This window comes from Eulemur rufifrons, chromosome 14 (genome assembly GCF_041146395.1).
Source record: "Eulemur rufifrons isolate Redbay chromosome 14, OSU_ERuf_1, whole genome shotgun sequence".
NCBI lineage: Eukaryota > Metazoa > Chordata > Mammalia > Primates > Lemuridae > Eulemur > Eulemur rufifrons.
Genome location: NC_090996.1, coordinates 35,429,699 through 35,441,798, shown reverse-complemented (window position 1 = coordinate 35,441,798; position 12,100 = coordinate 35,429,699). Strand labels below are relative to the sequence as shown.

At 64.8% G+C, this 12,100-nt stretch overlaps 1 protein-coding gene across 3 annotated transcripts in view; it reads left to right on the top strand.

Annotated features, from left to right (window-relative positions):
- MAPK8IP3 (mitogen-activated protein kinase 8 interacting protein 3) overlaps positions 1–12,100 on the top strand; it is a 45,446-nt gene that overhangs the window by 26,903 nt on the left and 6,443 nt on the right. For 2 of the 3 annotated variants that reach the window (XM_069486309.1, XM_069486306.1), the window contains exons 6-17: positions 549–795; positions 1,446–1,548; positions 1,756–1,874; positions 6,754–6,765; positions 7,477–7,494; positions 8,549–8,606; positions 8,915–9,067; positions 9,723–9,804; positions 10,895–11,025; positions 11,233–11,289; positions 11,383–11,553; positions 11,967–12,093. In XM_069486309.1, coding sequence (XP_069342410.1) covers positions 549–795; positions 1,446–1,548; positions 1,756–1,874; positions 6,754–6,765; positions 7,477–7,494; positions 8,549–8,606; positions 8,915–9,067; positions 9,723–9,804; positions 10,895–11,025; positions 11,233–11,289; positions 11,383–11,553; positions 11,967–12,093 — 1,278 coding nt within the window. The remainder of the gene's footprint in view (positions 1–548; positions 796–1,445; positions 1,549–1,755; positions 1,875–6,753; positions 6,766–7,476; positions 7,495–8,548; positions 8,607–8,914; positions 9,068–9,722; positions 9,805–10,894; positions 11,026–11,232; positions 11,290–11,382; positions 11,554–11,966; positions 12,094–12,100) is intronic. The other variant, XM_069486307.1, reaches the window with a different exon arrangement.

The window sequence follows — 12,100 nt, the reverse complement described above, 5'->3', positions numbered from 1 at the left end:
GCCCCTGACTTGCGCCAGGGCTGAGCAGGAGTCTCCAGGCAGCGGCAACAGGGCGGGTAGGACCTGTGACACACAGTGACAACGCGATCAGACGGGGCGTCAGCCTGGTTGGCCTGTTTCCCAGGTCCCCGTGTAGAGCTCTTTGCCCTGCCCTGGGCTGCGGGTTGTTTGTGGCCCACCGCTAGCTGCAAAGGGCCGCCCGCCGCGTCCTCCGGGCAGCCTCGTGCCCCTCCCGCGAGGCCTCGGTGGACCGTGCTGGCGGGGGCACACGCCAGAAGCCTGTTCCAAACCCACCACGTCAGGCGGCCCTGCTTCTGGGGAGCCGGAGGCGGCAGCTAGAGGCAGCGGCCCTGAGCGAGAACTGCCCAGGAGTGACGGGCGTAGCAAGAACCGGCCGCGGGGGGACTCCGGCCCCCCAGAGCGGGCGGGTGCCGTGGACTGCGGCACAGCGGCCTGCGGTGGAGTGCCAGGGCCTCGGGTGGCCACACGGGAGCTGCGGGCGCGGCGACCCTGTGACTTGTTCTCCCCGCCCCTGTGTTTGGCCCTAGTGTCCCCAAGATGAGATGTCTGAGTCGGGGCAGTCCTCCGCGGCCGCCACGCCCAGCACCACGGGCACCAAGTCCAACACGCCCACGTCCTCCGTGCCCTCAGCCGCGGTGACGCCCCTCAACGAGAGCGTGCAGCCCCTGGGCGGGTACGGGGGCAGCAGCAAGAACAGCAAGCGCGCCCGGGAGAAGCGCAACAGCCGCAACATGGAGGTGCAGGTCACCCAGGAGATGCGCAACGTCAGCATAGGTGCGCGCCCTGACGCTGGCCCCAGCCGGGGGACTGTCCTGGCCTGTGCGGGCTGTAGCTTGGGCGGTGTGCTCGGGCCACCGTCACACAGACCACAGGCCAGGCGACGGAGGCGGCAGGAACGCAATTCCTCGCTGTCTGGGGCTGAGGTCAAGGTCGGGTGTCACAGGCTGGTGCCCGGGAGGCCTCAGTCCTTGGCTAGTGTCCTCAAAGGTCGTCCTCCGGGGCTGTGTCCTCATCTCTCCTTATGAGGACACCGTCAGACTGGATCAGGGCCACCTTGGTGACCTCATTCTACCTTAGCCACTTCCTTAAAGGCCCATCTCCAAACGCAGTCACACGGGGGTGTCCATCGCTAGGGATTTGGGGGACACAGCCCGGCGTGGCACCGTAGACCCCCGTCACCCAGCAGCACGCAGTCCAGTAAGAGAAAGAGAAAAGTGACATTCGGCCCGTTTAGATTCCAGCATGAAAAGGAGCCGTTCCGGATCTCGGGGGGTGGGGGTGTGGGTGGGCGAGCAGCTGAGCAACCCCTGCAGGGAGACCCCTTCTCTAGGGACCCCTGCCTAGCAGGTGGTCTGGCCCGAGGGTCCTGCGAGCAGGGTGGGGATCGCCGGCCCCCCTGACCCCGGCCCACGTGCTCCCCGCAGGCATGGGCAGCAGCGACGAGTGGTCTGACGTCCAGGACATCATCGACTCCACTCCAGAGCTGGACATGTGTCCAGAGACCCGCCTGGACCGCACGGGGAGCAGGTACTCGGCCCGCGCCCGGGGCCCAGGGGCTCCGAGCTCGCCTGAGTCGGTGGCCTTGGCAAAGCCCCCGCAGCCCCTCCCCCCGTCCCGTCCACGCCCGCACCTGCAGCGGTGTCGGCGCGGAGTGGCTGCGCCGGGAGGCGTCGGAGGGTCTGGATACGCCGCAGCGAACGTGCCTGACTCTGTCCCCGACCTGTGTCCCGGCAGCCCGACTCAGGGGATCGTGAACAAAGCTTTCGGCATCAACACCGACTCGCTCTACCACGAGCTGTCCACGGCAGGCTCTGAGGTCATCGGGGACGTGGACGAAGGGGCCGACCTCCTAGGTAAACCAGGCCGTCCCCGCGGTGACCGCAGGGCGGGGCTTTCTGTGCTGGGTTTGTTGTAGCATCAGCCGTGGGCTGGGAGCTTTGGTGTCACGATGTCAGTGTGACCCGTGCTCTACGCGCAGTCGTCCCTCGGTGTCCGCAGGGAAGTGGCTCCGGGACGCCACCCACCCCCTCCCAGGGACGCCAGAATCCCAGGCCGCTCAGGTCCACGATGTAAAATGGTGCAGTGTTTGCATGTGACCTCGCAATCCTTCCGTGTGCTTCCGTCATCTCTGAACCTCCTGTAACGCCTGACTGAGCGTGAACACTGTGCAGACAGTCACGGTGCGGTGTTTGGGGGAGAATGACAGGGACAGTCCACGCAGGTCAGCACAGACACAGCCATCGCAGGCCCACCCGTGCCTCTGCCCTCCGGGACTGGGGGTGTTTCCCCGGCGGCCAGGCCAGCCGCTGACAGCGCAGGTCCCGGCACCGCTGAGGAAGGGCACACGGGCCCTTCCAGCCTGGTGTGTCCTTGCTCTCTGGGCTCCGGGTCCTGCCTCTTGAGTTGTCACCAGGCGATGGCCCTGTCTGGGGCAGGGTGCTCAGCAGCCGGCTGCCTCGGACCTCAGCCGGGAGTTCGCTCAGCCAGGCCTGGACGAGACGGAGCCAACAGAGGTCGTAGGTGGCCTTTATGGAGATACCTGTACATATTTTTTAAATTGTGGTAAAATATAAATAACATAAAAGTTTACCATCTTAAACCATTTTTAAGTATTCAGTTCAGTAGTGTTAGGCACATTCATACTCAATGGTGAGAGCCGGAAAGTTCTCCCTCTAAGAGCAGGAAGAAGACAGGATGCCCACTTGGGCCGTGTGTGTGTGTGTGTGTGTGTGTGTGTGTAGATAGATAGATATACATATATATGGGTGGTTTTTTTTTTTTTGAGAGACAGGGTCTCCCTCTGTTACCAGGGCTGGGGTGCAGTGCTGTGATCACAGCTCACTGCAACCTTGAACTCCCGGGCTCAAGCCATCCTCCCACCTCAGCCTCCCAAGTGCTGGGATTACAGGTGTGAGCCACTGTGCCCAGCCGACGGTACATATTCTTAATGAAATTGTTCTCATGTGTTGCAAAAATATAAAAAATACAGGCTGGGCGCGGTGGCTCACGCCTGTGACTTCCCCCATCGCTGTCGTGGAGCCCAGGCAGCCCTGCTGCAGAGGTCACTTCCGTACGGTCTCTGTCGGCGGTGGCGGGAGGCACAGCAGAGGACAGGACACTGTCATTGGAAGCTGTGCCCGGAGGCCACGCTGAGCTGGCGAGGACAGAGGGGTCACGGCCTCAGGTGGACGGGGCAGGGGCCCTGGGGGGCTCTGTCTGATGAAGCCCTGGGTGGGCTCATGGACCAGGGGGAGCCGGTGTGGTCTTTGCACAAGAAATCACGAGGCACATTTGTCCGCGTTTGTTCCCAGATGTTCCTCGCACCGTGCGAGGACTGGGAGCCACGGCGCCACTGTGCAGCCCGTCCTCGGCCGCCCCGCTCGCAGGACAGTGGCCATCGCGGCTCCCCCAGGCCCAGCCTGGCTTGAGACCTCGCTCTGGGGCGGCTGCCACGTGGCCCTGGGGAGTCCGGGAGGGGCCGTCGCCGTTGCCGTCTGTGGATGGGGCGTGGAAGGGTGGAGCCTGCTCTCGGCACAGGGCGGGGAGACGAGCTGGGACCTGTGTCCCCAGCCTCTGGCACAGCCGGGCGAGGGCCGGTGACGGGAGCCTGGTGCCTATCCCGTCGCTGCCGTCACCCGTGCCTGTTCTGAGCCGCAACCCCAACTTCCCGGGCGTGGCTTCCGGGCAGGCGAGGGCCGGGGCCACGCAGATCTCTAGCCGCGGCTCCGTGACTGTTCTGCGCAGTGGGCAGATCCTGCCATTCCAGAAACCACGGGTGCCCCCCGCAGTGCCATGGATGCTGCTGAGCGTGGTCACGTGGTGGAGAGCGCTGTCGCCTGGGCCGGCGGCTCCGCAGAACACCGGGGGCGGGGGGGTGGGGTGGGGAGGGTGTATGTTGGATCCCACTGAACCTGGAACAGCCCAGCTTTAAGACTAAGACACACCATTATTTTAGAATGTCCAAGAAAGAAAATAAATGCTGCAAATTGGACTACGACAGGCCAGTGATTAAGACCCACTGAAATTTCAGAAATGTCAACATGAGGATAAAATGCATCTCAGAATGGACATAACTGGGGAGTGAGGGAACTACCACCTTGGACCACTTGGCAGGTAGCGGCTGGCTCTCCCGCACCGTCAGTGGGACTTCGCAGAAAGCACACGCTGGGAGGCTGTTCCCGTTTTGTAAACGAGGAGACCGAAGCTCAGAGAAGTTGAGCTTATTTCCCCACGTTGCTTAGTTGGAATCTGAAATCGCAACCCAGACGGATCGGCCTCACTCCACGCTGCTGCACCCCGGTCAGGCCGGGGTCCCCCGGGGCACGTTCCACCCCCGCAGCCAGACCTGGAAAATGTCTAGAAATAACCTCGTACAGAGAATTGGAACACATCACATTGCATGGAAGAAGCCATCAGCGAGCAGAGAACCATGACGCACGCCGGGACCCAGAGCCTGAGCCCGTGAGTTCTCGGGCAGCGTCGCAGGCCAGGCCACTGTTCCCACGTGGATTCAGTCAGTGCCAGCAGCATGGCCACAGGCTTGTTGGGGGTTTCTGGAACTTTATGAATGGATGCTTTTTTATTATTATTATTTGAGACACGGTCTCACTCCATTGTCCTGAGTAGAACGCAGTGGTGTCAGCCTAGCTCACAGCGGCCTCAAACCCCTGGGCTCAAGCCATCCTCCAGCCTCAGCCTCCTGAGTAGCTGGGACTACAGGTGCCACCATGCCCAGCTAATTTTTCTACTTTTAGTAGAGATGGGGTCTTGTTCTTGCTCAGCCTGGTCTTGAACTCCTGACCTCAAGCAATGCTCCTGCCTTGGCCTCCCAGAGTGCTAGGATTACAGGGGTGAGCCACCATGCCTAGCCTACAATAAAAAGTTTTAAAATGTAAATAGTCTGAAAACACTTTGCGCCCGGCCTATGAATGGACTCTGAAGTTTATCCAGAGGAATAAACGTGTGGGAATAGCCCAGGAAACTGGAGGCGGCACAAGCTCACGGCGCAGCCGTCGTGGGTCTACAGCCGTGAGCTGCGGCGGTGGAGGCGCATGGGGACAGTCGGGGACTGAGCCCACAGGAAGAGCTGAGGACAGGCCTGGAGCCCAAGGGGCGTCCACATGACAGGTGTGGGCATTTCGAGCCGTGGGCAATGGGTGGATTATTCAGTAAATCCACTGGATTAGTTGAGAAGCCCCTGGAATAAAATGAAGTCTGATCCAACCTCACGCCATAAACAAAAGTAACTTCCCAGTGGATTAAAGATCTAAACATAAACACACGAGGATAATTGAACTGCAAAAGAATATTGGAGAATATTTTCACAGTCTCGGCCTCTCTGCATGACCAGAGCTGCAAGGAAAATACTGACGACTGTGACTGAGGATGGTGACATCATTAAAGTGGAAACAAACCAAGTATTTAGTATAGGAGGAAACGGCAGCAGATGAGCTGGGAACTTCACAGAAGACGCCAACAGACACGGAAGGGTGCTCAACTCCAGGAATGATAAAGAAATGAAAATGAAGAGGAAAATGGCGAAAACTCTTTTTCCCTGAAGGATCGGCAAACATGGGGACAGCTGGGGCTGGGGGGCCTGGTGCGGGTGGCAGTGGGCCGCGCCGCTGGAGCAGGCGTTGGGGGCTGGGAGGCCCACGGGTCCTCCCATGGGGACACTGTGCTGCAGCGTCCTGTGGTCACAAACTGTAAATGCCCTGAGTGTCTACGGGGAGTGGATGCCGTTGCGAGGGACGAGACAGTCCTGCGCGGAGGCCACAGAGCATCGAAGGTGGCCGTGAAGCCCTGACACAAGAGTCCTGTGGCACACGGTCAGGTGGGACAAAGGTCGCCCAAGAGGGTGGATGACAGGGCCCCGCTTTGCCGTGGTAACGGTGGTTACTGGAAAGCGTCTGAGCAGGGAAGGTGGCTGTTAGCAGTGGCCACCAGCAGCGCAGCTGCTCTGAGCCGGGGCACCTCTTCCCTGGGTTCCTACAGCTGACACCATGTTGTCACTGAAGCCAAGTGACTTTAATACCCCTTTCCTCCCCATGTGAAATGAGCCCCGGAGAACAGAACCGTTTCTTCAAGCCTGTTGGGGAAAGAAGCGTTTCTCCACCACGGCCGCATCCCCGCCAGCCTCCCGTGTCGTGGAGAGACCCCGCGCGGTGGGGATGGCGCGTGCGGCCCACGGCCCCCGCGACCCTCTCTGCTTTTGACTCGTCTTTGCACAGCCGGCTCCTTGCTCCTGTTCTCTCCTCTGGCCACCCTTCCCCCGCGGCCGTGCCCTTCCCCGGGGAGCCGGGAGTCCAGCCCCAGGCCCGGATGGCGCCTCCCCCGAGCTCACTTGCTCGGCCCCCACAGGCTTCCAGGAGGCCAGACGCCCCAGCACCTGCCGCACCCGCACACCAACACCCTCCTCTGCACAGGCCTCGGTGGCCGGGTCTGCGGGGACCGGCCCTGCTGCCGGGCGGGGGCGGGGACTGAAGGGGCAGCTGTGGGGGTCGCGGTGCCGGTGCTCGGCCTGCGTCTTGCGCTGGGTCTCTGCCTGCCATGGGTCAGGCCACCGCAGCCCTGCTGGAGTCTGTCCTCGTTCTTTCTCGCCCCCGGCACGCGGCTGGCCGGGTCGTTGACGCTTCTCCAATGAGAATGTTTTTTTGTTATTGGTTCCAGTCACCAACTGACCTTTGTCACTTTCTTCCCCGCCCGCCTCCGGTGCCTCGCTGGACACGCCAGGGGAGTTCTCAGGTGCGTAGCTCTGTCTGCAGCTGGGTGGAGTGGGTGGGGCCCGCGGGGACACGCCCCTGGCTGTCCAGGCTCCGTGGCCGCGTGGACTGTCCCGCTCCTGGTCACAGCCGCTCAAGTGCCTGCGCTTCGCTGTCCAGCCCACTCCTGCCCGGAGCTTACCTGGGTTTGGCCCACCAGCCACTGACCGTGGCCCCCCGGGAGCCTGGCGGTCCCAAGGGCCATTTCTGGTGGTTCTGTGAAGCCGTTAGAAACGCTCGGCAGGGACAGGAAGGGCCGGAGGGCAGATCCATGGCCTGTCCCCGCTGTCGGGGGCACCCAGAAGTCAGGGACCAGGAAGCCCCCGCCACGCGCGGCCCAGGGTCCTTGCTTTGCAGCGGGGGGCTCCGAGGCCCCTGCCTGTCAGTGCTCAGGGCAGCCATGCCTGGCACAGCTGCCGCCGCCCACACCCCCCAGCCCCTCCGCGCCTGGCAGGTCCTCTCCTGCTGGTCTTCCCTGCGACCTCAAGGATAAACTTTCCAGAAGGAGCAGCTGGCTCCACCCCACCTGCCCTCCCGGCTCCCGCCTGCGCCCCCACTAACCCAGCGAGAACGAGCTCTAGGGCCACCTGCCCTGCTGTCTACACGGCTTAATGCGCTTCTTTTCTCTCTCCCCTCCCTGTCTCCCGCCTGCCCGGGTCGCCCATCTCCCGTGGGACTGGGACGGCTCCCGTAGTGCGCGATGATTTCTTTGGTAAGGCCAGGCCGCGCCAGTGCGTGTCGCTCCTCTCCACGCCGACATCTCCTCATGCTTCACGCGCCGGGGGCTTTGCTCTGCATGGTGGGGCAGCGGGGACCCCAGCTCCCGGGGGATGTCTCTCCACTGTGCCTCGGTGGGCCGTGGGAGGTGGTGGCCTCCCTCCGAGCTGGCTGGCTCCCCGCGGGCAGATGGTTGACGGCCGGGACAGGGCAGCCCTGGCCTTTCTGAGCTGCCACATGCTCGGGGCAGACCCTGTCTGGGGTGAGCCCGGTGCCTGCTGCGACCTGTCCAAGGGCGTCAGTGCAGACCGCAGGCAGGACCCCAACACCCAGGCGCACGGTGCGCCCAGCGCTGTTCCATGGCTGCATAGACAGTGGGGAGTGGGTGGGAGGGCCGGGCCTTGGGCCTCAGGGCTGCCCTGCAGGCTCCGATTAGCTACCCCCGGGGGTTTGCGACCTGCCTGCAGGAAGCTCCGTCTGGGGGGTCCACTCTGGGGCCTGGTGGCAAAGGGGCCGGGTCAGTCCCTCCCTGTGCTCCTCTGTCCACTCCGTCCTCTGCCTCCTGCCGGCCCCATCACCCTGGCCAGGCCCCCCGGCCTGCGCCTGCCCAGGTAGATGGCCGTGCCTGCCACGGCCATCCCATCTGCCTGGTCCGAGGTTTTCGCTGTCGTCTCTGTCCTATCACCGCGGCTCCAACGTCATTCACCTGTGGGGCAGCACTAAGGCATCTGCCTCGTGACAGGCCTGGAAACCACAGAGCCGGGGAAGGGGCGGCGCCAGTGGGCAGGGCTGGGTGGCGCCCAGGGCACCTTGGACGGGAGCGGTGAGGCCCGGGGTGGGAGCCCAGCTGCCGCCCTGGGCCCTGCTCCGTGGGGCCTTCCTGCCAGCTGCAGCGCGGCTCAGGCTGACTGCACCTCCGTCTGCAGCGCCCGTCAGCCTCCGGGCATAGGCCGCCCCGCCCCCGGGCACTGTCACTCTGAGACAGGTGTGGCAGCGTCAGGGCCCAGCCTTGAAGGGCCCAGATCAAACCTCCGCCCCTTCTGTTTCAGGAATGGGCAAAGAAGTCGGGAATCTGCTGCTGGAAAACTCACAGCTTCTGGAAACCAAGTAAGAGGCCCCCTCCCGGCAGCCCCTCTCCCCAGGCTGCCGGACTGGCCCGGGCCACACAGGCTCACCCTCCTGGGGACACGGAGGGACTGGGAGCAGGACTCCTGGGTGACGCCCTATCCTAAGGACCCCTTCTCCAGGGTGACCATGGAGCTTAGCGCCAGGTGGGGACGGGTCACCCACCTTCAGTGCCTCCTTGACCAGGATGTGCCTTCGCGGACACGGGCGTGTGGCGGACACCTCAGAAAGCCTGTCATGTCGCGCACGCGAGGCTCACGTGACGCTCCCATCTTTCTGCTTTTTCCAAGAAATGCCTTGAACGTCGTGAAGAACGACCTCATTGCCAAGGTCGACCAGCTGTCGGGAGAGCAGGAGGTGCTGAAGGGGGAGCTGGAAGCCGCCAAGCAGGCCAAGGTCAAGCTGGAAAACCGCATCAAGGAGCTGGAGGAGGAGCTGAAAAGGTGAGGGCCCCGCGTCCCGCGTGCTCCTGCGCCCTCCCCGGCACTGGCACCGCGCTCCGTCCCGTCCTAGGCGGCCCCGTCCGCGGCTGCCCTCGGCTCCACTCACATCGGCCCACGAGGCCCCAGCACGCAGGCCGTGGGATCGCGCACGAGCGGGGGCCCGGCGTGCGTGTCACTCCCGGGCAGCGCGCAGGGCCTGGCTGCCGCTCTCGCACCGCCTGTTCATTCGTGCAGGGAGGGGGCGGGGAGGGACCCCGCAGTCCCCTCTGCTCCCAGCCCTTGACCAGCCAAGCCTGGGCCACATGGCTGTTGGCAGTTCTCTGGTGAGGAGGGCAGAGGTGAGGGCCCAGGGCCGCACTCCACCGGGGACAGGGTCTGCTGGGCACTTCAGGCACCTCACTTCCCGTCAGCCTCACTGGGCCGGAGCTGCCGGGATGGCGTCTGCGCCTCGGCACGCGTGAGGCCAGGTGTGGGGCGCTGTCCCAGGGACTGGCAGGAGCCTTCAGGGCCCCAGACCAGAGAGGTGCCGCTGGGGTCCCCGCGGGGAGAGCCCCGAGCCCTGCACAGGCACAGACGCACTCTGAGCAGGCCCAAGCCTGGGTCTTCCCAAGGCCCCTGGGCCTCACCTGTCCCCATGTCCTCCCCGCTCCCGCAGAGCCAAGTCGGAGGCCATCGTCGCGCGCCGTGAGCCCCGAGAAGAGGTGGAGGATGTAAGCAGCTATCTCTGTACAGAATTGGTATATTCCACTATTAACATGCGGGCTCGGGGCGGGGGCGCGGGGCGGGGACTCGCTGGTTCCGGGCTCCCGGTTCTCCTCACCCTCCCGTGTGACGTGGAGTCCAGAGGCATCACTTGCCCCTGGAGTCAGGCCCACGCCCCTTGGTGGGAGCCCAGCCCTGACGCTGGGTCACCCTCAGTCCCAGGTCCTAGTGGCTGCATTTTGCTCATCACAGGCAGGGTCTCCCTGGCTGTGCCACATAGCCAGGCAGCAGAAGTAGCGTCAGCCACCTGCTGTCCCTCCCAGGCCCCCGCCCCACCGCCGAAGAGCACGGGGTGTCCGAGGAAGCCCTCTGCTGCCTGGGCTGGTGGGGCCCCTCCCACCTCAGAACCCTCCGCGTCCCCTCCCGGCCGGAGGCCTGTCCACCGGCAGCAGGGCTGCCATCCCTCAGGAGAGCAGGCTCAGCCCCCGGGGTCACACCAGCCTCGGCCTCACCCTCTGTGGCCCGGGCCCTGGGGGTCGTGGTGAGGATCAAGGGAAGTCACGTGTGTCGGCCCACCCCGTGCAGCCCCCACCTCCCCATAGTCTAGGACAGAAAGCTGCAGGTAGACTGTGACCCCCACCCCCTGCCACATTGGGTCAGAAGGGGAGGCTGGGCCTAGGCTTGGGCCCTCGTCCCAGAGCCCCTGAGAACGCAGAGTGCCAGGTGGTTGGGCCGTGTGGGGAGGACCCCACCCGCCCGCCCTGCGCTCCGTGGCAGCCTGGGCTGGGCCCACACAGGCCGGCAGAAAGCGTAGCACCCCGCTGGCTGGACTTTCCCCCGAACTTCCCATCCCGGCAACCCCGTGCTGCACCCACGGCGTCTGGGCTTGTCCAGGTGTCCGGGGAACTGTGGGACGTTCCCTAGTTTTCACCCCCTGGCGTATCTTGTGACGGTCTGGGCAGAGGCAGCCTGGACAGGGCCGTGTGGACTGGGCCCCCTGGGCCCCGCACCCCCATGTGGTTCCCCCAGGGTCTGTGGGAAATCCCCCCAGGTGGCAGGTCCCATGAGGAAGCTGCAGGGACCGCAGCCCTCGGTGGCTGAGCCTGGCGCCTCTGTCCTCCGCAGGACAAGATCCCCATGGCCCAGCGCCGCCGCTTCACGCGGGTGGAGATGGCCCGCGTGCTCATGGAGCGAAACCAGTACAAGGAGCGGCTGATGGAGCTGCAGGAGGCCGTGCGGTGGACCGAGATGATCAGGTGGGCCTGGGGCCCGGGCGCCGCTCCCCACAGGGTGCCACCAAGGTGCCCACCCTCCGTGTGTGACCTGTGGTCGCTGTGGGACCCCTCACACCTCCTCTCTCCTGGGAGGACAGAGGGGGCTGGGGCCTCCCGGGGGAGCCTGCAGAGTCCCAGGCAGGGGAGTGGGAAGCCCCAGCGAGCCCCTCCCTGTGCCCCTCCCCACAGGGCGTCCCGAGAGCACCCGTCCGTGCAGGAGAAGAAGAAGTCCACCATCTGGCAGTTGTGAGCTGCGGCGCCGGGCGGGTGTGGCTGGCGGCTGAGGGAGGCGGGGAGGCCCCCGGGGCCACTGCCCCCCTCACTCCCTGTGCCCGGCAGCTTCAGCCGCCTCTTCAGCTCCTCGTCCAGCCCCCCTCCAGCCAAGCGGGCCTACCCCTCCGTGAACATCCACTATAAGTCGCCCACCACGGCCGGCTTCAGCCAGCGCCGGAACCACGGCATGTGCCAGATCTCGGCGGGCAGCCGACCCCTGGAGTTCTTCCCCGACGAGTGAGTGTCCCGCAGCCTCACTCCTGGACCGCAAGGGGCGGGGAGATGTGTCCAGGGGCCCCTCCGCTCCAGGAGGGCCGGCCTCACCTCTCGGGACGCCGGCAGAGGTGTCAGGGGGCGTGGCCTCTCCACGGAACTCTGCTGGCACCAGGCAGCCACCTGAGGCCCACATCCAGGAAGGAATCACTGAGCCGGGCCTCGGCTTTCGAGCGCTGGGTGACCGTGACAGTAGAATGGGCTCCTGGTCGCAGGTGCTGGGTGTGGCCACTAAGCCCAAGGCCACACCTGGTGTGGGGACAGCCACCCTCCCCTCAGACAGACACGGCCTCCCTTGGGGTTCCCTCCCTGCCCCGGGGGCCGGCCTGTGGGCTGAGCCTTGGACAGGGGCGTCACCTGCTGTCCCCTCCGCCCAGCGACTGCACGTCCTCTGCGCGGCGGGAGCAGAAGCGCGAGCAGTACCGGCAGGTGCGGGAGCACGTGCGCAACGACGACGGGCGGCTGCAGGCCTGCGGCTGGAGCCTGCCGGCCAAGTACAAGCAGGTGCGCG